This window comes from Balaenoptera acutorostrata, chromosome 2 (assembly GCF_949987535.1).
Source record: "Balaenoptera acutorostrata chromosome 2, mBalAcu1.1, whole genome shotgun sequence".
In the NCBI taxonomy this organism is placed as follows: domain Eukaryota; kingdom Metazoa; phylum Chordata; class Mammalia; order Artiodactyla; family Balaenopteridae; genus Balaenoptera; species Balaenoptera acutorostrata.
The window spans coordinates 175,643,441-175,671,181 of NC_080065.1; the positions used below are offsets into that span (position 1 = coordinate 175,643,441).

General features: G+C 44.0%; 2 protein-coding genes and 1 pseudogene across 2 annotated transcripts in view; 1 reads left to right on the forward strand and 2 right to left on the reverse strand.

Annotated features, from left to right (window-relative positions):
- The window catches only part of MUC16 (mucin 16, cell surface associated), a 70,885-nt gene extending 48,737 nt beyond the window's left edge, over positions 1-22,148 (forward strand). The window contains exons 10-24 of the mRNA XM_057540456.1: positions 1,751-1,923; positions 5,308-5,343; positions 6,304-6,369; positions 7,448-7,569; positions 7,671-7,738; positions 7,899-8,071; positions 9,887-10,017; positions 10,376-10,443; positions 11,269-11,417; positions 12,950-13,110; positions 14,024-14,091; positions 18,400-18,566; positions 20,331-20,372; positions 20,575-20,654; positions 22,050-22,148. Coding sequence (XP_057396439.1) covers positions 1,751-1,923; positions 5,308-5,343; positions 6,304-6,369; positions 7,448-7,569; positions 7,671-7,738; positions 7,899-8,071; positions 9,887-10,017; positions 10,376-10,443; positions 11,269-11,417; positions 12,950-13,110; positions 14,024-14,091; positions 18,400-18,566; positions 20,331-20,372; positions 20,575-20,654; positions 22,050-22,148 — 1,603 coding nt within the window. The remainder of the gene's footprint in view (positions 1-1,750; positions 1,924-5,307; positions 5,344-6,303; positions 6,370-7,447; positions 7,570-7,670; positions 7,739-7,898; positions 8,072-9,886; positions 10,018-10,375; positions 10,444-11,268; positions 11,418-12,949; positions 13,111-14,023; positions 14,092-18,399; positions 18,567-20,330; positions 20,373-20,574; positions 20,655-22,049) is intronic.
- A 1,705-nt stretch (positions 22,149-23,853) lies between these two features.
- Positions 23,854-27,741, reverse strand: part of LOC103017830 (methyl-CpG-binding domain protein 3-like 1) — a 39,335-nt gene continuing 35,447 nt past the window's right edge. The window contains 4 exon segments of the mRNA XM_057540457.1: positions 23,854-23,965; positions 23,967-24,338; positions 24,340-24,372; positions 24,374-24,447. Coding sequence (XP_057396440.1) covers positions 23,854-23,965; positions 23,967-24,338; positions 24,340-24,372; positions 24,374-24,429 — 573 coding nt within the window. The 5' untranslated portion in view covers positions 24,430-24,447.
- On the reverse strand, positions 24,727-27,515 carry LOC103018112 (protein LRATD2-like; annotated as a pseudogene).

Below are 27,741 nucleotides of genomic sequence, written 5' to 3' on the forward strand. Positions count from 1 at the left end.
GGATAGATAAATTAAGTGTAGTTGCATGAATGGTGGATGAATTGTGGGATGAGTTTGGACTAGTAAATATCATCAAAAGTTCAGATTGGAGCTGGGGCCAAAGGTCATACTAAGGAATTTTCACAGTATTTTGCACAGCAAAAGCGCAGCTTGCAGGATTTGTGAGATCTTAGTTCCCCGACCAGGGGTTGAACCTGTGCCCCCTACAGTGGAAGTGCGGCGTCCTAACCACTGGACCACCAGGGAATTCCCAAGGTCAAGCATTAATGGTCTCAGTGTCCAAATACATGACATCACACCCTGTTTCTGTCACTAGCTGTGTGATGCTTGGGAAGTTCTTTAATATCTGCATGACTTTGTTTTCTCAATTATAAAGTGGGAATCATATCAGCATCTAGCTCATAGAGTTGCTGAAAAGATAAAAAGAGATAGCAAATGTAAAAATAGATCACCCAGTAGGTGTTCCATAAATATTATCAACTAGTAGGTGTTCCATAAATATTAGTTATACTTACTCAAAGCTGTAGGAAACCATGCAACCATCGTAAGCAGAGTCTGAAATGGTGTAGTTTATTTTAAGTAGAACACTGGTAGGTATGGGGGTGGAAAAATTTGCTGTGATGAGGGAACAGCAGGTGGGGAGACCAGTGATATGTCAGACTGGACCTGATATTGCTTGGATGGGGGGGGGACAAAGGATGGGGAATGTCCAGAAAGCCTCCTACATCTCTGGCTCTGGCACTGATATAGAAACGTGGGAGAAGGAGCAGGTTCTGCATTCTTAGGGGGGAAGATAATAAGCTTAATTATCTTCCCATTGGAATCTAATGGGTCTGGAAGACATCCTTGAGGCTGTTGGTTACGTGGCACAGAGCTCAAGAGGGAGGTCTTGGCTAGAGAGAGAGAAACTGGATTTCATGATAATAAAGCTGGTAGCTGAAAAAAGTGAGTATGAACCGAATAATCCAAGAAGAATGAGGGGAAAAAGAAGAGAAGTTGGCTGAGGGTGAAGACGTGAAGATCAATCACTTTATGGAGTAGGAAGGTACCTAGACGAAGAGGACCCAGAAAAGACCATGGCTGAGAAACCAGACAAGACCCAGTAAAGAGAAATGTCATAAACCAAAGCGGGGGTGGGGCGGGGGTGGGGATCAGTCTAAAGGAGGGAGATTGTTACCGACAAGGGTTCTTCGCCTCCTTAATCAACAGAAATTGATGAGAGGCCAGACAAGAAATTCAGGCAAGGCTTTATTGGGGCCCCTGCTGTGGCAGGGGGTAGCAAGAACAAGCAATAGGTCCCCTTGCTTGCTCACTCCCCAAGATGGGGGGCGAGTTGGATAAGCAGATGCACGAGGGTGGCTTATATGGGGTGAGGGGAGGGGTGTGTCCAGGGATGGGGCTGGAGGGGTGGCTTAGGTGTTTTGCCCACCCCTTTGGTGGTGGTGTGTGCAGGGGGCATGCGCAGTACCCTGCTTTTGCTCCCAACCCCCTGCTTTTGCTCCTGGCTCTTCAGAAGTGGCAGTTGGGTATTTTGGTCTCTTTGTATCTTGTTGTCCATAATTTGCCCCAACTGTGCATGCACGCAGTTATTTTTAGTCCCTTATACTTTCTTTGTATTTTGTTGCTTGAGGAGACATTTGTCCAGGTGCAAGCACGGCAGTAAATGGTCCCAGCTGGTCTCAAGATGAACAAATTATATAACTCTCCCACACCTCTGAATGTCCCTATTCCTCTGTCCCTGCCACCCTAGGACTGAAAAGGATGGGGCAGCAACTGGAGTGGATGCCATCTGCACCTACCATCCTGACCCCATGCATCCCGGGCTGGACAGAGAAAAGTTGTACCAGGAGCTGAGTCAGCTGACTCATGGAGTCACCCAGCTGGGCACCTACACCCTGGACCGTAATAAGCTCTATGTCAATGGTGAGTGTCCATGTGGGGCCGGGGTCTCCTACAGTCCATGTCTCTCTATACCAGTAATTCTCAACTGGGGAAGATTCTGCACCCCAGGGGATACTTGGCAACATCTGGAGACATTTTCAAGTCATGATTGGTGGGGTGCTAATGACATTTAGTGGGTAGAGGCAGGAAGTGCTAATAAACATCTCACAATGCGCAAGGCAGCTCCTCACCAAAATGAATTCTCTAGACAAAAATGTCAAAAATGCTGAGTTTGGACTTCCCTGGTGGCGCAGGGGTTAAGAATCTGCCTGCCAGTGCAGGTGACACGGGTTCGAGCTCTGGTCCGGGAAGATCCCATGTGCCGTGGAGCAACTAAGCCCGTGGGCCACAGCTGCTGAGCCTGCGCTCTAGAGCCCGCCAGCCACAACTACTGAGCCCCCGTGCCACAGTTACTGAAGCCCGTGCACCTAGAGCCCATGCTCCTCAACGAGAGAAGCCATCGCAATGAGAAGCCCGCACACTGCAACGAAGAGGAGCCCCCGCTCGCTGCAACTAGAGAAAGCCCGTGCACAGCAACGAAGACCCGACGCAGCCAAAAATAAATAAATAAAATTAATTTATTAAAAAAATAATAAGCCCCAAGGTAATGCTAGATTTGTACCAGAACTGTGAATCTGTGTACAGCAATTTCTCAAACTCGGCATTTTTTTTTTTTTTTTTTACTATTTTTATTTATTTATTTATTTTTGGCTGTGTTGGGTCTTCATTTCTGTGCGAGGGCTTTCTCTAGTTGTGGCAAGCGGGGGCCACTCTTCATCGCGGTGCACAGGCCTCTCACTATCGCAGCCTCTCTTGTTGCGGAGCACAGGCTCCAGACATGCAGGCTCTGTAGTTGTGGCTCACGGGCCTAGTTGCTCTGTGACATGTGGGATCTTCCCAGACCAGGGCTCGAACCCGCGTACCCTGCATTAGCAGGCAGATTCTCAACCACTGTGCCACCAGGGAAGCCCCCTTTTTTTTTTTGGGCTGCATTGGGTCTTCGTTGCTGCGCACGGGCTTTCTCTAGTGCGGCAAGTGGGGGCTACTCTTCGTTGTGGTGCGCGGGCTTCTCATTGCAGTGGCTTCTCCTGTTGCGGAACACGGGCTCTAGGCACGCGGGCTTCAGTAATTGTGGCTCGCGGGCTCCAGAGCGCAGGTTCAGTAGCTGTGGTGCACGGGCCCAGTTGCTCCGCGGCATGTGGGATCTTCCCAGACCAGGGCATTGGCAGGCAGATTCTTAACCACTGTGCCACCAGGGAAGCCCTCACTTTTTTTTTAATACATCATGCTTAAGTGGGATCCATTCCAGGAATACAAGGATAGTCCAACATCTACAAATCAATCAATGTAATACAACACACCAACAAAGGAAGGATAAAAATCACATGATCATCTCAATAGATGCAGAAAAAGCACCTGATAAAATTCAACACCCATTCATAACAAAAAACCCCATCAAAGATGGTACAGAGGGAACACATCAAGCCCATCTATGACTAACCCACAGGCAACATCACACTCAATAGTGAAAAGCTGAAAGCCCTTCCCCCAATACCAGAAACAAGACAAGGATGCCCACCCTCACTACCTATACCCAACATAGCATTGGAAGTCCCAGCCACAGCAAACAGACAAGAAAAAGAAACAAAAGACACACAAACCAGAAAAGAAGAAGAAAAACCATCACTACCCGCAAATGACATAACATCTAATTCTAAATTCTACATCCGTTTGGGGTAATTTTTTAAAAATCACTGACCTCTTTTATTTCTTCCTTCTATTTAATAATTTAAGACATTATCATTTTATTTAAATCTGCAACTGTAATGACTAATAATTTTGCTTTTTTTTTTTTACATACACATATTTCCACTCTTTTTTTTTTTTTTTTTTTAGATTCTTTTCCCATATAGGCCATTACAGAGTATTAAGTAGAGTTTCTTGTGCTCTACAGCCTCACTTTTCACTTTTGACCAGGATGGGTTTCTCTCTTGGTTGGGGCCCCGATGCCAGGAAGGCACTCTGAACACCTAGGAGATCCAAGCTTTGGACACACTGGGCATCAGCCTAGAATCCAGGAAGAAAGAGCATTTGGAAGGGTGACCCTTAACGGGGGCTCTAAGGGTCAACGCACGGCTGTGGTGAGGTTGACTGAAATTACTCAGCTTCCCTCCTCTCTGTCCCCAACCTAGGAATAGAGTTTGGCAACTCACACTTTCTTATCACCGTTGCCCCATCAGGCGGGCAGGAGACATCCTGGTCCCATCAGGTGGGCAGGAGACATCCTGTACTCCCATTTTAGCAAAGAGGAAAACAGAATTACAGAGAAGGGAAGGGAACTGTCCACACCCACAGTAGGTTTTTCACCAATCTAGGTCCTGAGGTTCTTCTGAGTTCACATTTTTTCCCTTCACCTTGGCCACTGCAGGGGCCAGTTTAAGACTCCCCCCAGGGCTTCCCTGGTGGCGCAGTGGTTGAGAATCCGCCTGCCAATGCAGGGGACACGGGTTCGAGCCCTGGTCCGGGAAGATCCCACATGCCACGGAGCAACTGGGCCCATGAGCCACAATTACTGAGCCTGCGCGTCTGGAGCCTGTGCTCCGCAACAAGAGAGGCCACGATAGTGAGAGACCCGCGCACCCCGATGAAGAGTGGCCCCCGCTTGCCACAACTAGAGAAAGCCCTCGCACAGAAACGAAGACCCAACACAGCCATAAATAAATTTAAAAAATTTAAAAAAAAACCAAAAACTGGGCCTCAGCAAGGAGGCTTCAACAATTTAAAAAAAAAAAAAAAAAGACTCGCCCCAGCCCCTTGTAAGCTGCACAACTTATATGCTTCATTGTGTTCACTCATTCAGCATTTACCAAGCATCTACTATAAGCCAGGCCTTGTGCCCGACACCAGAGACAGACAGGCTACATGTACAACCTATCCTAATGTAAGCTCCAGTGGGGCAAAGACTGTTTGATTCAGCAGTATATTCCCCAAATGTAAATGGAACCTGACACATTGTAAGCTTTCTGTAAATATTCACTGGATGTAGGGATAGATTGGACTGAGGTTGGAAGGGCAGATGGCAGGGTGGATGGATATTTGGGGGCAAAAATGTGTGAACATAAATATTATGAGAGTCTCTTGTTGGGGGCTTGCTGGTGAGGTGGGTAAGGAAGGGTCATCTCTAATCCAAAGGTCAGGAAAGCCTTTATAGTGGAGACGACATTTGAGTCTGATCCTAGAAGATGCATAGATGCTCACCTGGTACAGAGGGAATGACATCCAGAAAGAAGCCCCACATGGACAAAGGCAGGGATATCTGGGCTTGTTCCTCAGCCTCCCCTTAATGTGTGACTTTTTTGTTTCCAGGTTATAATGAACATGGTCCAGATGAGCCTCTTACAAGTATGTATCTTTTCATCCACTGTCCATTTCAGCCTCCAATGGTCTTGAGCCAAACTTTTCTTCTCACTGACAAAGGGAGCTTGCCCCAAACTCAGGCTAGGTCTCCTGAGTGGGGGCAGGGTATCAGTGGGAGGAAGGATGCTGAGTCCTTTGTCTCTTTTTAGACCTGCAGCCATGGTATTGGCTTTCCGAATTTTCCACACCCTTCTGGGTCGGAGGAAGAAATTTGAACTAGCGTTCGCTACAGAAATAAGGGTTCAGGTCAGATAATGACCTTGTAGTCCATGCCTCCTGATAACAAAACCTTTTAATAGGGGCTGCAGAATGGGCCTTGGTGTCAAGTTGCAAACTCTGGTGGCTACTCAGTGGTTTGGCCACATTTGTCTATTCACTCATCCAATGATCACTTCACCTATCTTTTCACCCATCCATTCTTCCATTCTCCTAGTTATCCCTTCTCTCAGACCTCTTCCTTCCTCCCTCCCTCCTTCCCTCCCTCCTGTCCATCCATCTATCCATCCATCCATCCAACCAACCATCCTTCTGCCTATTCACCTGTTTGTCTTTCTTTCCTTCTGCACTTCCATTCATCTCTCAACTTTTCTTCCTTGTGTTTATTCTTCTTTCCTTCTCTTTGACCCTCCTTCTGTCCATTCTTCCTCTGTCCGTCTAAGTATCCCATCTGTCTGCCTGTATTTCTGCCCCTCCATCTGTCTGTCCTCTTTGTTCAGTCTCTTTCTTGTTTACCCACTCACACTCTCTTGGGTTCATTTCATTCACAGGTTTGCTCGTCCCTCTACTCACACAATCACTCCTTCGCTCACTCTCATTAATGGTAAACCTATGAATGGTTTCTAGAGCCCAGGTGAGCCTGGGGGTTTCTGGAGCCCAGGTAAGCCTGGAGGCTTCTCCCACTCTGTGGGGGGATCTGTTCCTCCCTAATGACTGCCCTTTCCATAGCTCCCGAACCAGCTACCACGTTCCTGCCTACTTCATCATCACCTGTGCAACCAGAATCCACCACAGGTATTGAGGGCCCCTTTTCCTTCCCAGGAGAAGCTCTCCAGCCCCACACATCCACCGGCCAACTGTAACACACGAGCTGGGAGGCCAGGGGGTGCAATTCTGATTTTAGGGCAATCGTGCTGATCACAAATATTATACCAATAATTCAATCTGATGCTGGCCCTCATGGAGCCCCCAGTCTTGTGAGACTAACAGACTATTATAACATAATGTGGTATGGTCTTGGGATGAGGCACCTAGCACAATTTGGAAGGGAAAGGCTTTCTGGAGAAAGTTTCACATGACCTGAGTCTTTAAGAAAAAGTAGGACTCATCCAGGCAAATAGGGGATGAAAAGTTTTCCTAGCAGATGGGATTCCATGAGCAAAATGTCAGTGGTCAAAAGCAGCACAGTGTACGGGGAAAATTGAGAAGAATTTGGTTTGCATGAAGCTTAAAGCTTAACCTGGAGTAGATGGATAAATTAAGCTGAAAGGTTGGCAAGAACCAGATTAAGAAGGACTTCAAGTGCCAGATCGAAAAAAGTTGAACTTAGGGACTTCCCTGGCGGTCCAGTGGTTAAGACTCCACACTTCCACTGCAAGGGGCATGGGTTAGATCCCTGGCTGGGGAAGTAAGATCTCACATGCCGTGTGGTGAAAACATTAATTAATTAAAAAGTTGAACTTAGTGCTGAAGGCCATAGGTAGCCATGGGTGATACTAGAGCAGTGGTGACAGTAGTGAGATTTTTATTTAAGAAAATTTCTTCTAGTATTCAGTGTAGAGAACATCCTTTAGACAGGGCATCCAGTGAGTCTGCTGGGGTGTTGGTCCAGGTCAGAGAAGATAAGACCTAAGCTGGGACAGGAATGGAGAGAGGGGATGTATGTAGGAACCATTCTGCAAGTAGAATTGTGGTTAATTGGAGGTGAGAGAAGAGAAGCCGAGCAAATATGCTGGTTTTGACTTGGGTGACACCATTGGTGGGAGGTAGTGCTACTGGAAGAGAAGAAAACAGATTATAATGAATGCAGGACTCTGATGTAGTCCCAGGTCAGGTCTCAGTGATAACCATCTATCCCCCTACCTTATTGCAGCTATGGGACACAACCTGGAGACCCTCACACTCAACTTCACCATCTCCAACCTTCCATATTCATCAGACATGAGCAATGGCTCAGCCATGTTCAACTCCACCGAGACGGTCCTGCAGCGCCTGGTGAGATGCTGGTCCTAGCAACCCCTGGTGGGATGATTCCCACCCAGCCCCTCTCCCAATCCCTGTCCTTTCTGTTCCTCATCCTTCTCCTACCTCCCCAGCTCGGATCGTTGTTCCAGAAGAGCAGCCTGGGCCCCTTCTACTCGGGTTGCAGACCAATCTCCCTCAAGTAAGACCTTTTCCTGAGCACTTGCCAGGAAGGACCACTTTGGGTGACCACCCCTTTCTCAGTCTTCCCACTGACCTCCCATTTGCTTCTCCCTCTTTCTGGCCCCACACCCAGAGGTTTCAAGACCTCTCCTTGAGTCCCCACCTCTCTCTCTCCCCAGACCTGTGAAGGATGGTGCAGCCACCAGCATGGATGCCGTCTGCACCTACCACCCTGACCCCACGGGCCACAGGCTGGACACAGAGCAGCTTTATTGGGAGCTGAACCAGCTGACCAGTGGTGCCACCCAGATGGGCTTCTACACCCTGGCCAAGGACAGCCTCTTCGTCAATGGTGAGTGTTCATGCTGAACTTGGACCTATAGTGATCATTACTTGTCGCTGTTCTATTTTATTTCCTCTTGAACAAGTCAGTCAAAGTTTTATTTGAGGAGCACCCTCCCCAAACCTCCATGGGGAGGGCCTCTCCTGTCAGTTCAGGAAGACAGCACAAAATTCTTTGACCAAATGAATGTAATGAATTTTCATTCAATACCAAAATGTCTGACCCATGGGATCTCTTGGGATAGAGGTTCTTCTATGCGAGGTTCATCCATGCCAGTGGTTCTTACCTGGGGGTGATTCTGCCCCACCCCAGGAGATACTCAGCAATGTCTGGAGACATTTTTGATTGTCATAATGGGGGAGAGTGCTACTGGCATCTAGTGGATAAAGGCCAGATATGTAGCTAATATCCTCCAGTGCACAGGAGAACCTCACCACCGAGAATTATACAGCCTGAAATTTCAGTAGTTCTGAGGATGAGAAACCCTGCTGAACACGGTCTCATAGTTCCTAGCTGAGCACCAGACCAACACTTATCACTTCACAGCAATTATTTGTTTAATTATCCAATTCTATAAAATCAGTGTTTGTTTAATGTGGCACTGTATCCTCAGTTCTTAGTATGTCGGCACATCATAGTACCCAATGAAAGAGTGAACAAACGAAAGATGAGTATCTCAGCCCTAATATCTGGGGATCCACTGCAGTTCACATTTATTCATTCAACAGACTCATATGTGTGACCATTCTGTCCCAAGCCATGTTCTGGCCATGGAGATAGAATACACAGGTTCTGTCTCTGAAAAAGTCATAATCAAGTGAACTCAAGATTACTTAGGAAAAAAAAAAAAAGATTACTTAGGGACACAAGTGAAGTAAGTCAGAAGGAGAAAGACAAACACCATATGATATCACTTATATGTGGAATCTAAAATATAACACTAATGAAACTATCTATGAAACAAACAGACTCACAGAGAAGAGACTTATGGTTGCCATGGGGGAGGGGTGAGTTGGGAATTTGGGGTTAGCAGATGCAAACTATCATATATAGAATGGATAAACAAGGTCCTACTGTATAGCACAGGGAACTGTATTTAATATTCTGTGATAAACCATAATGTAAAAGAATATGAAAAATATATATATATGTATAACTGAATCACTTTGCTATACAGTAGAAATTAACACAACATTGTAAATTAACTATACTTCAATAAAATAAATTTTTTTTTTTAATATTATGGGGACTTCCCTGGCGGTCCAGTGTTTAAGACTCTGCGCTTCCACTGCAGGGGGCATAGGTTCGATCCCCGGTTGGGGAACTAAGATCCCACATGCGGCATGGCATGGCCAAAAAATATATATATTACTTAAGGACACAAAAAAGGCAGAGACACTATTATTAACAGGGTGCCATGGGAGTGCAGAGATGGGGCAAGTCAAGGAGTGCCTCCTGAAACTGTGCTAGGCACTGGACATGACAAGAACAAGATAGATGAATGCCTGCTCTCATGGAGCTCCACCTCAATGGGCTCCTGAAGCAGAAATAGGAGTTTTCCTGGAAAAGAAAAGGGTGGAAAAGCATTCCAGGAAGCGGGAACTGCATAAGCACAAGCAGAAAAGCTCAGCTTAGGAGTTTCCTTATAAAATTCCAGTTTTCCCCCTCTACGGGGTGACTTTCCATTTGGGAGCCCTATAGTCCCCAACAGGTGGACCTGGTTTTGGTTGATTATGACAGTAGGTAGGGGCCCCCAGGCCACCATGCCTCTGTCCTAAAAGCTGAGAGTCTCCATCTGTCTTTTCTTCCTCTTGGTGGCTCCAGGCTATGCACCCCAGAGTTTATCTATCCAGAGCGAGTACCAGCTAAATTTCCACATCATCAACTGGAACCTCAGCAACCCAGACCCCACGTCCTTAGAGTACATTGCCCTGCTGAAGGACATCCAGGACAAGGTAGGGTCTCTCTCCCCTCTCCCATCTCTCCTTGCTCTGGGTGCCCCTCTCATTCCTCAGTCTGACTTACATCTGTTAAGTGATGGCTTCAACTCTTCACTTTACCCACATGTTCTGGGTTCTTTCAGATTCCAGGGGTCGTACCCTAGCTGCCTCCCCACTTCTCAGATGGGTAAACTGAGGCTCAGAAAGGGGAGCACTGTGCCTAAGGTCACACAGTGAGTTAAGGGCAGAGCCAGGATTGGAACTCAGGTCTCCCTTCCTTCAAGACCTATGTTTGTTCCTCCACTGGCTCCAGCGGCCCCCTCCAGCCCCAAGCGACCTCCATCTCACTCACTCTCCCTGCCCTTTATTCCAGGTCACAAAACTGTACAGAGGCAGCCAGCTACAAGACATATTCCACTCCTGCCTGGTCACCAACTTGATGTAAGTTGAGATTGGAAGCATTGGCTGAGCTGGCGGCTTGAGGCTCTGACCCCCTGTTGGCACACCCTTGAACTGGAAGGTTCATTGACATGGTGTCCACTCTTCCCCATGTCCCTGACAGCTAATCTTACCATCTCCTTCTGTACGTCTTCGGGGTGCAGGAAAAGGATTAACCTCACGGAGCCACCAACCCCTTGCACCCACCTCCTTCTTGGGAAATACAACTTTCAGCTAATAAAAGTCCAATAATAACATTTACCGTGGCCAGGCTCCCTGTTGAGCACTTTCATGCAAGATCATCTCATTTAATTCTCATAACATCCCCCAGGAAGTGAATGCAATGCTCATCCCCAGTGTTCACATGGGAAGACTGAGGCTCAGAGAAGTGAACAGCCCAAGAGCTGTCAAAGTTGGGTTTGAACCCAGTTCTCTGAGGGATGGGTAGAGGAACTAGGACATCTATACTAGAGAGAGAGAGGATCATGGGACACGATGCTGACTTTGAATGTTACCAAACTTCAGTTCCTTTGTCTTTAAAATAGGGATAATTATAATAATAGCTTCCACCAGAGTGATGGGGAAGGAATGTGGAATTCACTTCTTAGAGGTGCACAGTAGACATTCATTATTGTTACTGTTATTGCTTCTATTCCCAACCCCTAGAAGTCTTTCCCTTTTTGGTCAGGGTCTCTTCTCTTGCCGGGGGGAAGAGGCAGTCAGACACCCACAGTGCTTGTCCTTAGGTCTTTGGCTCTATAAAACAGTAACTCAGGAGACACTGCTGGTGTTGGGTGCTGGCTGAGTTCCCATGGTCTCTGTTCCTAGGTTGGATCCCATGTCGGTCAGCATCAAGGCATTGTTCTCCTCCAATCTGGACTCCAGCGTGGTGAAGCAAGTGTTTCTAGACAAGACCCTTAATGCCTCATCCTACTGGCTGGGTGCCACCTACCAGTTGACAGATGTGCATGTGACAGGTATGAGATAAGGTGGGGGAATAGGTTCATGGCTGGAAAAGATGGTTTTATGAAGAAGGATAGGCTTCTGGGTAGCAGTGAAATGGAAAGAGGCTGCAGAGGAAAAAGGGGGGCTTTCTGGAAGCCCATGTTGATGATTCATGGCAATGTGTCATCCAACAGGATGCAGGAAGAGAAAATGCAGCGATTGCAACCAAGGAAATGGTTACTTTACATGTCAGTTTTTCTAACCCAGAATGTAAAGGATCCTGTGTTTCCTTCTTAGGCTGCAGTTATGAGTCATGCATTGGTTGATTCATTCATTCATTCAATGTATACGCCATGAAGACAAATAGGCACTGATGATACATTGTGATAACCGCTATAACAGGGGAATTTCAAAAGTCTGTGGGAACCCCCAAAAGGGATACACAATTCTCTCTTGGAAAGTTTTCTAGAGGAAGTGATGAAGAAACTGAGATCTGAAGGAGAACAGGACCTAGTTGGGGGAAAGAGATGGGCAGCTGTGTTACATGTGTCTATAACCGAGAATATAGAAAGAACATGTCATTGGAGGAGGCTTTAAGAAGTTTGGTGTGGCTGAAGCATACACCTTGACATGAGACATGGGAAAGCTGTAGCTGAAGATGTGGGCAGGGACTTTCCTGGGCACTGGAATGGTTTGTGGAGGAACAGGACACACTCAGAATTCTACTTTAGAAAGCGCATCCTCTCGGTGTTAAAAGGACAATGATTGGGGATGGGGAGAAAGAACAGAGGCAGGAAGACACATTAGGAACCTAGGTCAGCAAAGGTGTGTGATAGATGCCCACTGAGATGGTCAGCACCTGCACCTGCCAACTGTGCCCCAGAGAAGCCCAAGCTCCTCTTCCCCACATCCTAGTGAACTCTCATAATGCTTGGTGGAGAGTTGGACAGGCAGACAGATGAGTGGATTCAAGGTGAACAGGCAGATGAATGGTCCTCTGTAGGCCACTTTTTAAAAAAAATTTTATTGAAGTACAGTTGATTTACAATGGTGTGTTAACCTCTTTTGTACAGCAAAATGACTCAGTTATACATATATATATTCTTTTTCATATTCTTTTCCATTACGGTTTGTCACAGGATATTGAATATAGTTCCCTGTGCTATACAGTAGGACCTTGTTTATCCATCCTATATATAATAGCTTGCCTTTGCTAATCCCAAACTCCCATTCCCTCCCTCCCACATCCCCCTCCCCCTTGGCAACCACAAATCTGTTCTCTATGTCTGTGAGTCTGGTTTTGCTTCATAGATATGTTGATTTGTATCGAATTTTAGATTCCACATATAAGTGATATCATACGGTATTTGTCTTTCTCTTTCTGACTTGCTTTGCTTAGTGTGATCATCTCTAGGTCCATCCATGTTGCTGCAAATGGCATTATTTCATTCTTTTTGAGTGTAGCCCACTTCTAAAAACCCAGCTCAGTCCACATTGCCAGGAATAAGTAGACTGGCTGTAATGACTTCTTTGTTAAAAACTTCATACTTTCTTTTTATTCTAGAAGTGGAGCCATCAATTCATCTACCAACAGACCAACCAACAATCAGTCCCAGCTTCCAGAACTTCCAGCTGAATTTCACTGTCACCAACTTAATCTATTCCCAGGACATAGCCCCAGGCACCCCCAAACACCAGCGGAACAAGAGAAATATTGAGGATGCGGTGAGAATGGGGTTGTTTGTCCACTCTGTTCCCATGTAGAGACTGACCTATGGACACTGGGTAGTCAGAGGGTGACTTTTTTTTTGGTGTGCACATTTATTTTTTTTTCAGTTTGGCAATCTGGACATTTTTTTTTAACATCTTTATTGGAGTATAATTGCTTTACAATGGTGTGTTAGTTTCTGCTTTATAACAAAGTGAATCAGCTATACATATATCCCCATATCTCCTCCCTCTTGCGTCTCCCTCCTACCCTCCCTATCCCACCCCTCTAGGTGGACACAAAGCATTGAGCTGATCTCCCTGTGCTATGCGGCTGCTTCCCACTAGCTATCTATTTTACATTTGGTAGTGTATATATGCTGGACATTTTTAAAAATTGAAGTATAGTTGATTTACAATATCATGTTAGCTTTGGATGTACAGCACAGCGATTCAGATATATATATATATCCTTCTTCAGATTCTCTTCCCTTAAAGGTTAATACAAAATATTGAGTATAGTTCCCTGTGCTATACAGTAGATCCTTGTTGGTTATCTGGAGGGTGACTTTTTTTTTTAACAATTCATGAAGACAGGTTCTTATTCCCATTTTACAAACTAAGAGACAGCCATAGAGGGGTTCACTTGCTAGCCCAAGTCATACCCTGGAACAGGACCTGGACTAGTGTTTTCTTTTTCATTTTTGTGTTTTTTTTTTTTTTTTTGGCCGCACCACTCAGCATGCGGGATCTTACTTCCCCGACCAGGGATCAAACCCGTGCCCCCTACAGTGGAAGCACAGATTCTTAACCACTGGACCGACACACACACAAAAAAATAGATGGGGAAGTGTGCTCTTTGATTAATTGGCATTCTCCGATGCCAATGGGCCATGGATGCTGACCAAGGAAATGTTGCCCTGTCTTTCAGCTCAACCAGCTCTTCCGAAACAGCAGCATCAAGAGTTATTTTTCTGACTGTCAAGTTTCAGCATTCAGGTGAGTTCCAACTCAAGACACAATCACTATGGAGGTTTGTTCTGTCCTTTGAGAGTGTCCCACTGCCATAGTCTCTCAGTTCCTAGCTGTTATGGAGGAGAGCCCTAGGAATATAGAGCTGTTACCCAAACATCAGCTTGTTCCTGAACCAGTGAGTACAGCTGGCTAGAAACTCAGGACAGCTTGTGTCAACCTAGGCAGACATGAAGGTGTCTGGTGCTGGGGGCCATGGAATATAGAGTGTAGCATTCATGTCTTAAGAAATCGGCCACTGAAGGCAGAATCCATGGGAGCTGGGGGGTTAGAACCAGATGACTTAGAATCCAGCAGTCTAACCGTGCTGTCCAACACTGTAGCCACTAGCCATAAGAGGCAATTAAAAACTTTTATACACCTCTTGGGATATGTTTAACATACCATAAAATTTACCTTTTTGATGTACATAATTTAGTGGTATATTTATATAGTGGTACAACTATCCCACTACCTAATGGAGGGAGGAACATTTTCATCACACCAAAAAGAAATCTTGTACCCACCCATTAGCAGTCACTCATTCTTCCCTCAACCCCACCCCCTAGCAAACAATTTACTTTCTCCCTCTGTAGATTTGCCTATTCTGGACAATAGGCATTCCATTTATATGAAATGTATATAAATGGAATCATACACTATGTGGTCTTTTGTGACTGATTTCTTTCACTTAGCATAATGTTCTCAGGATCATCCACGCTATAACATATATCAGTCCTTCATTCCTTTTTAGGACTGAATAATACTCTGTTGGATGGCTGTACCACTTTTGTTTATCTGTACATCCACTGATAGACATTGGATTGTTTCCACTTTTTGGCTATTATGAATAATGCTGTTATGATCATTAATAGCCAAGTTTTTACGTGAACTTATGTTTTCAATGCTTTTGGGCATATAAATAGGAATGGGTATTGTAGGGTCATAGGGTAACTATGTTTAATTTTTGAGGAACTACTGAATTATATTCTACAGAGGTTCCACCATTTTATATTCCCTTCAGCAATGTATGAAGGTTCCAAATTCTTCACATCCTCACCAACGATTAGTATTGTCCTTTTTTCCCCCACTATAGTCATCCTAGTGGGTGTGAAGTGGTAGCTCATTGTAGTTTTGATTTGCATTTCCCTAATGATTAGCGATGTTGAGCATTTCTTCATATATTTATTGGCCATTTTTATATCTTCTTTGGAGAATTGTTTATTCAAGCCCTTTACCCATTTTTAAAATTGATTTTTCTTTTTGATGTTGGGGTATAATAGTTCTTAATATAGTCTGGATACTAGACCCTTACAAGATACATGATTTGCAAATATTTTCTCCCATTTGAAAGGTTGGATTTTCATGTTCATAATAGTATCTTTTAAAGCACAACAGTTTTTCATTTTGGTGAAATCCAATTTATCTACTTTTTCCTTTGGATTCTTGTGCTTTTAGTACCATATCTAAGGAAGCAATGACTAATCCAAGGTTATGAAGATTTACTCTTATGTTTTCTGCCAAAGGTTATATAATTTTATCTCTTACATTTAGATCTTTAATTTATTTTCAGTTAATTTTTGTATATGCTGAGATAGGGGTCCAACTTCCTTCTTTTGCATGTGAATATCTAGTTGTCCCAGCTCTATTTGTTAAGTAGCCTATCCTTTCCCTGTTGTTTTGGAAACTTTGTTGAAAATCAGTTGTCCATAATTGCATGACTTTGTTTATAGACAGTAAATTTTATTTCATTGATCTGTATGTCTCTCTTTTTGCCAGTGGCAGTGTTTTGATTACTGTAGTTTAGTACTAAGTTTTGCAATTGGGAAGTGGCGCTGTCCAGCATTGTTCTTTTTCCATATTGGTTTGGTTATTTGAGTCCCTTGAAATTCCATATTAATTTTAGTATCAGCTATCAATTTCTGCAAAAGAGCCAGCTGGGATTTTGATAGGGATTGAATTTAATCTTTAGGTCAATTTGGGGAGTGCTAGCATCTTAATAACATTAAATCCCCAATTCATGAATATAGGATGCCTTTTCATTTATTTAGGTCTTTTTAAAAGTCTTTGAACAAAGTTTTATAGTTTTGAATATACAAATCTTACATTTCTTTTTTTAAATTTATTCCAAAGTGTTTTGTACATTGCTTGATGCTATTATAAATGGAACTGCTTTCTTAACTTTATTTTCAGAATGTTAATAACTAGTGTATAGAAATACAATATAGATTTTTGCATATTGCTCTTATATCCTACAATCATGCTGAGCTAATAGGATTTAGTAGTGTGTGTGTGTGTGTGTGTCTTTCTTGGGATTTTTCTATATACAATATCATGTCATCTGCAAATAGAGAGTTTAACATCTTCTTTTCCAACCTAAATGCCTTTTATTTCTTTTTCTTTCCTAATTGGCCCCATAAGAACCTTCAGTATGATGTGAATAACATATAAGATGAGGGCAGACATACTTGTCTTGCCCTTGGTCTTAAGGGAAAAGTTTTCACTCTTCCACCATTAAGTATGATGTTAGGGGTAGTCTTTGCATGAATGTTCTTTATCAGGTTTGTAAAGTTTCTTTCTATTCCTAGTTTGTTGAGGTTTTTTTAATCATGAAATTATATTTTGTCAAATTCTTTTTTGTGTCTATTGGAAACGTGGGAAAAAAAAAGAAAACATGTGGTATTTGTCCTTTATTCTATTAATATGGTATGTTACACATTGATCAATTGTTTTAGATATTAAGCCAACCTTTCAGCTAGAGGTAAGAGTTTAAGACCTTCTCAAGTCTTTCACAGCACTCTTGTGGTCTTCTAGATCCCCAGGAATACACTGGAGCTTTTCAAAGCCCCCTGTAGACATCTCATTCCCCAATTTTTTCTTTTAAGTTATTAGCTCACCTCTTGCTTGCCTCAACTGGTATTGATCCCTTGGGCAGATATAGTGGAAAACAATTACCACCGACTGTGGCAAGTGCCATGGGGTTAGGCTTTCCTCACTAAACAAGCTCTGAACTACCATATGACCCAGCAATTCCACTACTGGGCATATACCCTGAGAAAACCATAATTCAAAAAGAGTCATGTACCACAATGTTCATTGTAGCTCTATTTACAATAGCCTGGACATGGAAGCAGCCTAAGTGCCCACTGACAGATGAATGGATAAAGAAGATATGGCACATATATACAATGGAATATTATTCAGCCATAAAAAGAAACAAAACTGAGTTATTTGTAGTGAGGTAGATGGACCTAGAGTCTGTCATACAGAGTGAAGTAAGTCAGAAAGAGAAAAACAAATACCGTATGCTAACACATATATATGGAATCTTAAAAAAAAAAAAAAAAGGCTCTAAAGAACCTAGGGGCAGAACAGGAATAAAGACGCAGATGTAGAGAATGGACTTGAGGATACAGGGAGGGGGAAGGGTAAGCTGGGACGAAGTGAGAGAGTTGCACTGACATATATACACTACCAAATGTAAAATAGATAGCTAGTGGGAAGCAGCTGCATTGCATGGGGAGATCAGCTCGGTGCTTTGTGACCACCTAGAGGGGTGTGATAGGGAGGGTGGGAAGGAGATGCAAGAGGGAGGGGATATGGGGATATACGTATACATATAGCTGATTCACTTTGTTATACAGCAGAAACTAACACAACATTGTAAAGCAATTATACTCCAATAAACAAACTCTGAGTCAAATAAAGACAAGCTCTGAAAATGAGGCTTTTTCAAGGAGCTGCCAGATAGGTCAAATAGTGACAATTCAAAGGTGATGGGTCTTTTGGGGAGCTCTAAACCCATTATGGTTTTCAAAGTTACTGAGCCCCTTGTGAGAGCAGGATGAGAACTGTGCAAGTTATAACACCGTAACGTTTACTCCATTTACCAAGATTCAAACATTTTTTCTTAACTAAATGCTGCTTGAATTGTTGCAAGCCTTTGGTTAATTTCTAGACTTCTGAAAAAGTTGATTTTGACCATGTTTGCCAGTGTTCTCATTCTTTTCACGGATTTTCAGAAGTCCTTACTCCAACATTTCAAAATGTTCTCCCTGCAGCTACTTATTTATAAATTAATTCAATTAAATAAAATGAGACATTCAGTTTCTCACTCACACTAGCCATATTTTAAGTGTTCGATAACAACATGGGGCAAATAATGACTGTATTGGATAGTACAGACACAAATGTTTACATCATTGCAGAAAGTTCTCCTAGACAGGACTAGAACCAGGGAACCAGGAATCGGGGTAGAATTCCAGATACCCTTGTTCATCCCTTGTGTCCTTCCAGGTCTGAGCCCCCCAGCAACCACACTGGGGTAGATGCTCAGTGTAACTTCTCACCATTGGCTCAGAGACTGGACAGAGTTGCCATCTATGAGGAATTCCTGCAGCTGACCAAGACTGGTACCCAGCTACAGAATTTTATCCTGGACAGGAATAGTGTCCTTGTGGATGGTAAGGCTCCCTGATCATTGGGGCAGAAGTGGGGGCTTCTAATTTCCTCACATGGGGACTTTCCTGGGAATCTGGAGACTTGGGGATGAGTCAGCACTAAACTTTCCCAGGCTGGCAGGAGGTGCATACTCCCACAGATTTTACCCACCACTGAGGGAGAGGAAAGGACATTCAGTGGGATATAGGAGACACTCGCCTTCTCCTAGACTGCACCATGCAATAGAACTTTCTTAGTGAAGGAAATGTTATATAACTGTGCTATCCAGTGCATAAGCCACATGAAGCTCTTATTTAAGCATGGCTATTGTGACTGGCTTTTATGGTTAATGATTTTTAATAGTACTGACTACCAGATTTTTAAAATTTCACTTAATTAAAATTAATTTTAATTTTAAAAGGCACTTGTTGAAGTAAGTCAGAAAGAGAAAAACAAATACCATATGCTAACACATATATATGGAATCTAAAAGAAAAATGGTTCTAATGAACCCAGGGGTAGGACCGGAATAAAGACGCAGACGTAGAGAATGGACTTGAGGACACGGGGAGGGGGAAGGGTAAGCTGGGACAAAGTGAGAGAGTAGCATTGACATATATACACTACCAAATGTGAAATAGATAGCTGGTGGGAAGCAGCTGCATAGCACAGGGAGATCAGCTCGATGCTTTGTGACCACCTAGAGGGGTGGGATAGGGAGGGTGGGAGGGAGACACAAGAGGGAGGGGATATGGAGATATATGTATACATATAGCTAATTCACTTTGTTATACAGCAGAAACTAACACAACATTTTAAAGCAATTTTACTCCAATGAAGATGTTAAAAACTTTTTTTTAATTCAAAAAAAAAATTTTTAAGTAAAAAATTAATTAATTAATTAATCACAGCATATATTTTGTAAACCTGGTTTGAATGGAAGTAAGAATAAACCTCCAAGTGGATGTAGAAAAAAAATGAAAAATAAAATAAAATAAAATAAATAAATAAAAAAGGCACTTGTTCCTGCTCGTATCAGGCAGCACATCTTAAGAATTTGCCTGGGGTTGTACAAGCAGGGGGACCTGAAACCCTCTCCCGTTGCCCAGTGGGTGCTATGTGTCCCTACCCTCATAGAGTTTGTGTTGCAGTTGGAAATAACAAGAATAGGCAATTAAAAATTATAAATTATTTTATGTGAACCAATCCATACTTGGGAGTGGTAATAAGAAGGCTTCCTGGAGGAAGTTACAGTATGGGTGAATCTTGGAAAATAAGCATTAAAAACTCAGTAAAGAAGGGAGTTAATGTATTCATAGCCAGAGAAGAGAGTTTTGAGTGGGAATTTATAAATTTAAAGAGATCCCATGGTCTTGTCAACTGTGATGATCCATTCTCCCTTCCACTAGCATAAGATGGTCCAGCCCATCATCAGTCATCCATTCCCAGAGGTATGATTTGAAATATCACTCTTGTAGTGTGATAATGGCTGTGTTATTATGTAGCAAAATATCCTCATTTTCCAGTGATACAAACTAAAATGGAGTGAAACATCATTATGGCTACATGACTTTAATATTTAAATGGAATTATGGGATGATGCAAGGGTAGCAAGTGTTAATAATTTATACATTGGGTATGATACTGTTTTAACTGGATAAATTATATATTGTTATTTCTAGGTGATGGACGTTTATAATGTGGTTCTATTTTTCTGGGTATTTGAAAAGTTTTATTTAAAGAAGTAAAACACACTCACATGCATTCTCCATTTCATTCACTTTCAGGGTATTCTCCCAACAGAAACGATGTCTTGACTAAGAATTCGGGTAAGCCTCAAAGACGCTCCAGGCCAGGATGGGGAGGGAATATTTTGATTCTCTGCCTCACTAAAGGGAACCATGTACCCAGGGTATTGGATGATGATGAATGTTGGCCAACCCATGCTAAGGACTTTGAGGCACAGTAGGGGGAATCAGGAGCCCTAGGGGAACGATAGGAGGTGGCTCACACAAGCACTTGTCTCCCCAGACCTCCCCTTCTGGGCCATCATCCTCATCTGTCTGGCAGGACTCCTGGGGCTCATCATGTGCCTGATCTGCTGTTTCCTGGTAAGCAAGGAAGTGTTGTTGTCTTCTTACTATCAGGTTGTAAGAGCCCTTTATATATTACAAATACCTGTCTCCTGCTGGGGATATGTTTTGCAAATATTTTCTCCTAGTCTGCGTGTAGTTTGCCTTTTCCTTTTCTAAACAACATTAGTCATTAGGGAAATGTAAATGAAAGTCATAATGAGATACCACTACACATGAGAATGGCTAAAATTAAAAAGATGATAACAAGCGTTGGTGAAGATATGAAGCAACTGGAACTCGCATATAGTGCTGGTAAAAAATAACATGGACACATCTTTAAAAGTTACATTGGGGTCAGTAGATGCAAACTATTACATATAGAATGGCTAAACAAGGTCCTACTGTATAGCACAGGGAACTATATCTAATATCCTGAGATTAAACCATAATAGAAAAGAATATAAAAGAAAGTATATATGTGTATAACTGAGTCACTTTGTGGTACAGCAGAAATTAACACAACATTGTAAAACAACTATAGTTCAATTAAAAAATAAATTTTAAAAGAAGTTACTTACATCTATGCAACCATCCAGTCCTAGAAATTTATCCAAGAGAAACGAAAATATATGTCTATACAAAGACTTGTACACAGATGTTCATAATAATATTTGTACTAGCCAAAGACTAAAAACAACCCAGAAGTCCATCAACAGGGGAAGGGATAAACAAACTGTGGTATATCCACACAACTCAATACTATTTAGCAATAATAGTATTATTGACACATGCAATGTGTTAATAATAGGATTATTAACACATGCAATGATTAATCTCAAAATAATTATGCTGAATGAAAGAAGTCAGATGAAAAAGAGTACTTACTGTATGATTCCATTTATAAACAAACTCTTGAAAATACTAGCTAACTCTGAGGCCAGAAATCAGATCAGTGGTTGTCTGGGAATAAGAATGTGTTTGTAAATAGCAGGGGAGGAGGAATTGCAAAAGAACATGAGGACAATTGGGGGGATAATGAGCATTCCTTATTTCGATTGTGGGGATGGTTCAATAAGTTTATAATCCAAACTTATCAAATCATTCACTTTAAATGTATGCAGTTCACTGTATGTCAGTTATACATCAGTTAAGCTGGGGTGGGGGGGAGGAAAACAGAAGATATGAAGGGGATATCAGAGAGAAAATGGTAGAAAAAAAAAGTTAAAAGGAAGAGAGAAGAAGAGAAAGAGGTGAAAGCGGGAGAAAAGAGAGGAAAAGGGCTGGGAGAGAAAATTAAGAGAAAAAGAGAAAAAAGGAAGAGAGACACACAGGAACATCAGGTCTCTGTGGCTGTGGCCATGTCCCTCCCCTGTAGCCCCCGATACTTGGCAATGACTGGTCCATTCTGATGCCCTCTGCTCACCCTCACAGGTCACTGTTTCCAGGCGGAAGGAGGAGGAAGACTGCGAGGCTCAGCAACAACGCCTGGGCTATTACCTGCCACGCGTGGACCTGAGGAAGCTGCAGTGACATCTGCTTGAGTCCCCTTTACCCAGTCAGGTTCCAAAGGAGCTTGGCCGGAACAGAAATAAACCACATTGGTCAGACACAACCTCTGGGTCTTTCTTGACTTGGCCCCTACCTGGTTCACACTGTACTGAGATAAAAGTTTTCCCCTTCATTATGTCCTAAAGACAACTGCAACTTCTGTCTTATGGTTTCACACCATATCATCCCTCAGGGACACCAGGATTGGTGAAACAGGCACAGACATTGTCAATGAACAAAATCAACATCCCACTTAAGTGTGAGGTCAGCCTACCTAGTCACCCACTACACACGTCTCTCCTCGACTCCTGCAAGGCCATCACCCCATCTCTATTCCTCCATATTCTGCACCCCCTTCCCTGAAGCCCTGACAGTCTCAAGTTCCCCTTGAACTACTTCGTTCTCTGATGTTCAGATTCACCAGGATGTCCAGAAAATCTGCCTTGGCGACTCCTTTCCCTCATCACAGGTCCTCCAAGGTGGGAAACAGACCAAGAAGGAATGAGTGGGTCTGACATGACTCTGCAATCAGCCTTGGGACTTGGGAGCTGAAATGACTAGGTATCTGGGAAGACTGAATCCCTGAGTAATACCAAACTCTAGAGAGAGAGGGTCTGCTTTGGATTTAAAGATTAATAAAACTCAGGGGAAAGGTCTGAGAGAAAAAAAAGATAGTCTTTTTTTCATTTTTTTTTTGCACTGAATCTAACCAAACAGTTAAAGCAGAAACTCCCTAACAGGCAGTGCGAAGCATCCCAGGCATGAAACAAATACTACAGATGCTCTATTATTGTTTAACACCTCGCTCTCAGAAACTATAAATCCCTCAGACAAAAGTAAGTCATGATAAAGAGGATTTGAATAATACAACAAGCTTGATGAGGCAAACAGTCAAATAAATCCCAACAAGCAGTGACTTATTGTTAGATTAATGATGCTGAAAACAGTCTCTTTTGATATCATGATACCCCAAATGGCAGGTCAATTTTCATGAATCAAATTTTCAACACATAAAAATCTTTAAAAATGAGGAAAAGTTTGGTATCTCATTATATGCAACTCTGAATTAGCATGCAACAACACAAAAATAGAGATCTAGTAGTAGATATCTTACTTGAGAACATAATTATAACAGCTCTTTAATGAAATATTATTTTGGAATCTACTGGGTATTATACAAAAAAGGATAATCTATTGTGAAAAGGTAGGCTTTATTCTGTGATTGTAATAAGGGCAAAAAAACTAAATAATCCCATAACTTTGATAACTCTCTATTGACTTTAAAATACAAATAAATAACATACATAGAGAGGAAAATGAGATAACAACATGAAGAGGAAAGATCTCCTCTTCTCACCAGAAACCAAATCACTCCCCTCAAAAAGATCACTGTCTAGGGAATTCCCTGGCAGTCCAGTGGTTAGGACTCGGCGCTTTCACTGCCTGGGTTTGATACCTCGTCGGGGAACTAAGATCCCGCAAGCTGAGGGGCCAGCAAAAAACAAACAAATATAAATAGATCACTGTCTATATTTTCTATGCCACGCAAAAGAATTTAATGAAAGAAAAGTGTTGGTTTATTTTAAAGTTTCAAGAGCTCAAAGCAAGAAAAACTTACAGACACTGCAGAGAGTCATTAATAAAGTGCTGTGGTGTACCATTTCATCTGCACCATTTTCTCTTTTTTTTAACAGTGTTTGTCAGGACATCCTTCTTAGCCCCTCACTTTTTCTGCCTTGATAGCTAGCCTGTCTGCAATCAATGCTATCCTCAGTCTCTCTCTTGCCATCTTCACTTTTCTGTTTCCTGATATCTTCCTCAGTCACCGGAAATTGTTTGCAGAGGAGCTGTGAGATACCCAGACCAGCTCCTGGAATCATCTCTGCCAAATCTGAAGACTGGGCAGGGGTGGGCCTGGGGCTGGAGTTCAGACCACCTGTGAGAACTCCTGGCAGAGATTCACCTGTGCAACTAGTTGCACGTTTTTGCAAGGCTTTGGCAAGATCCAAAGTACTTAAGGGTTCTCTGGTTCCACTGAAGGCCTGGAATCCATGCAGTCTCTTCTGCCAGAGCACTTGCTGGGGCTTGTCCAAGGTTTCCTCCCATTGATGGCATCTGATCTCATTGCCAGGATAGGATGTGATTCTAGTAACCAGCCTCTTGAATATGTACAGACATTCTCAAAGGGATGGAGGTGCTTAAGCCACACTTTGGATTGGTTTCTACAATCACGTTGCCTCCTCTGTGAAGTCTTGACCATCATGCTTCTTTTCTTCTTATCCTATAAAATTAATCATGAACTTGTACAGGACAAAATAGTTCTAACGTCTTATTCTTAAGGAGAAACAAATATTATTAAATATATATATATATATTTTTAACATCTTTATTGGAGTATAATTGCTTTACAATGTTGTGTTAGTTTCTGCTTTATAACAAAGTGAATCAGCTATACATATACATATATCCCCACATCTCCTCCCTCTTGGGTCTCCCTCCCACCCTCCCTATCCCACCCCTCTAGTTGGTCACAAAGCACTGAGCTGATCTCCCTGTGCTATGCGGCTGCTTCCCACTAGCTAGCTATTTTACATTTGGTAGTGTATATAAGTCAATGCTAGTCTCTCACTTCGTCTCAGCTTACCCTTCGCCCTCCCCATGTCCTTATGTATATATTTTTTAAGTGCCAATGGAGCCATTGCCCAGGCATTAAAAACTCTTATCCACAACACTGCCATTTTCAGGCAAGATCCAACAGTTGATGTGATTCCCTTTTTTGGAACCTTCACTGATGGGTTGTTGCTTTACTTTAAGCATGATAACCCTAAGAAAACTTCCAACGGAATCACCATTCTGAAGCATATTTCACACTTCTGGTACCCTGTAAAAACGTTTGCATTGCACTGGAAAGCAGCATCTGGAGTAGATCTATTTCCTCTTCTAGTTCATTTTCAAGCCCTATTATCAAAAATCTCTTCTCTAGATGGAGAATGCTACTCTTGGTATGGATTTTACAGGCGTTCTTCCCTCAAATTCAGATTTCTCACAAAGACGTTTGTAACAACAGCTGGTCACTGCTATGCCTCAGTGTGATCAATGACATTCACTTTCCATTTGAGGGCAAAGGAGGGAGACAGAGATGAGGGAGTGAAAAAGACAGCTGGCTTCCCCACCCCCCAGAGCTGCTAGACAGTGCTGCTCTGTTCTTCCCTACTGCTGCCTGCACATTGGTCGTTTCTTTCAACTTTCGCTACTGTGTTAAACATAAAAGAAAATCCAAATCTGTTAGGTATTGCAGGCTCTCTGTTACATGTCTTTACCCACATTTATCTTGCTCCGTTTTTCCACAACCAGGAGAATATAAACACAGAGCTTATTACTAAACTTTAAAGATTATTAAACACAGGAACTAGATCTACATTTCCAAAAGGAGACTGATATTTCTTTAAAGTCCCAGACCAGGGCTGAGTGTGGTACATCATTAACAGTCAATGATGATAGTCAAATATATATATTTGACCCTGTTTGGCTGCTTCTGTAGTGGATACTTTATGGGGTGACACCAGCTAACGTGTGACCAGCGGATGAATGCAGCCAAACAGGTTTAATTAGATCAGAGACACAAAGGGCTATTCCCTCCTTTGATAACAAATAAAGCAGCTGTAAGCGCCTACAATAGCAGGGAGAAACAAAGGCAGCAAAACAGAACCATAATTGATCCTTCTCCTAGCTGGCCTGTGATTTACTTGTAACCTGGGAGGTGGCAGCTAGAGCAGGAGGGAGCAGGAGACTCAGCTAGAAACCAGCTCCAGAAGATGAATTGCTTGGGGATGGGGAGGAGGGAGGTAGCAAAGTCTCTGTTTTGTAGCCCAAATTTACTCAACTATTTGTTACACATCATAGGAGGCTGCTAGGTTTTAGCCTGCTGCTCCCAGACCTGGTCCTGATTTCACCAGCTTTGCACCCTAGGAATCCCATAAAATAAATCACCCCCTACTCCCAGATCCCACAGACAGCTCGGCGGGGGTAACGCCACCACAAACCGGCTCTAGCCTTAGTACAGGGCATCCTCCAAGCCCAGGGTGGGAGCGGAAGCGGGTAGGAGGCAATGGCAGGCGACGGTACTCCGACTTTTCTCCATTTTCTCCACCCCCGCGCGCGGTAGAAGCGTCGATTTTTGGATCCAGGTCTAGCAGGGATTAATTGTCAGGCAAGTCAACAGTTGACCCCACTTCAGAAAGGACGAAAGATTGAGCGGGTGGACAGGAATCTCCCCCTGCCAAAGGGCTCCTACCTGCTCCCTCTTCCTCCTCCGTCCAAGATAACAAGCTCAAGCCAAAGTCTGCGCATTTCGCCAACTCTCCGTTTTCCAAATGGCCCAGGAGCCCAGACAGGGACCACAAGGTTGTGGAGGAGGGAGTGAGGGAAGGGACGGGGCAGCAGGTGCTGCAAACAGCTTCGCCTCACAGCTCCGCACTCAGCGCGCGCATCAGTGCACCACCGCCTCTCGGTCCTTCTCCTCCCGGCCTGGCGCAGGGGGGCGCCAGCGAGGCGGCGAAGTCTGCGTGGCGTTGCGTTCGCCCTCCTCCAGCTCCGCAGGGTGCAGGTGCTTGGCGAGCTCCCGCAGCGCCGGTGCAAGCCCGAAGTAGTCGTTGTGCCGCTTCTCCATAATCAGGTCCTCCAGGCTCTGGAACTCGAGCTCGTGGTTGCGCTGGGCAAAGAGCTGGATCTGCACCCCGTAGGGCTGCTGGCCGAAGCGCGGCTCGTCGCCGATCTTGAACCCGCGCTGGCCTAGGCGGCATCAATCGGGTGAAGCTCTCGGAGTGGCGTCTGCTCAGCTCGCGCTCCGCACCGTGGCGCTGGGGCTCCGCGGCTCGTAGCTGTAGATGGTTCACCACGCGGCTCGCGTCGGGTGGGAGGCTGTTGCTCACCTCCAGCCGATGCAAATGCACCACCTGGAAATTGCCCACGTATACAGTCCTGTGCGGGTACTGCGCCTGCCACACTAACTCCCCCAGGTCGCCATTGTTGAGCAGGTTCTCGGGCGTGTAGGTGCTCAGCGCCACAGAGCCCGCGCAAAGCTTTTCTGGTAGATGCACTCGTGGTGGTAGAACTCGTAGCGCCCCACCTCGCGCAGCCGCGGGTCCGAGGTCCACGGCGGGGGCAGCGGCTGCGCGTCCCTGCAGTTGGGCAAACGGCCGCCGCCATCCGGCTTCTGGGGCGGCGGCTGCGGCTCCACGGCCTCATCATCATTGGAGAAGATGTAGATTCCGATGTGGGGCCCGTCGGGTCGGCTGTGGGAACTTCCTAATAACTTAGGCGGGTCATTTTCTCCGCATGGTTTCCCATCACACTGCGGACGCAAGTTCACACCGCCGAGAGAGGAGAAAGCGGAACCGCCACTAGGGTCATTGGCACAGGTCTCCGGACAGGGACTGAGACCACCCGCGACAGGTGGAGGCCGTGGGGAATTTTGGGGAGGGGGGCGCTGCACCCTGAGACTTCTAGGGGAGTTTGCAAGTGTGGGCTCCGCAGTTCCTCTCCTGGCGCGGTGGCAGCGAGGCTGGGCAGGGGG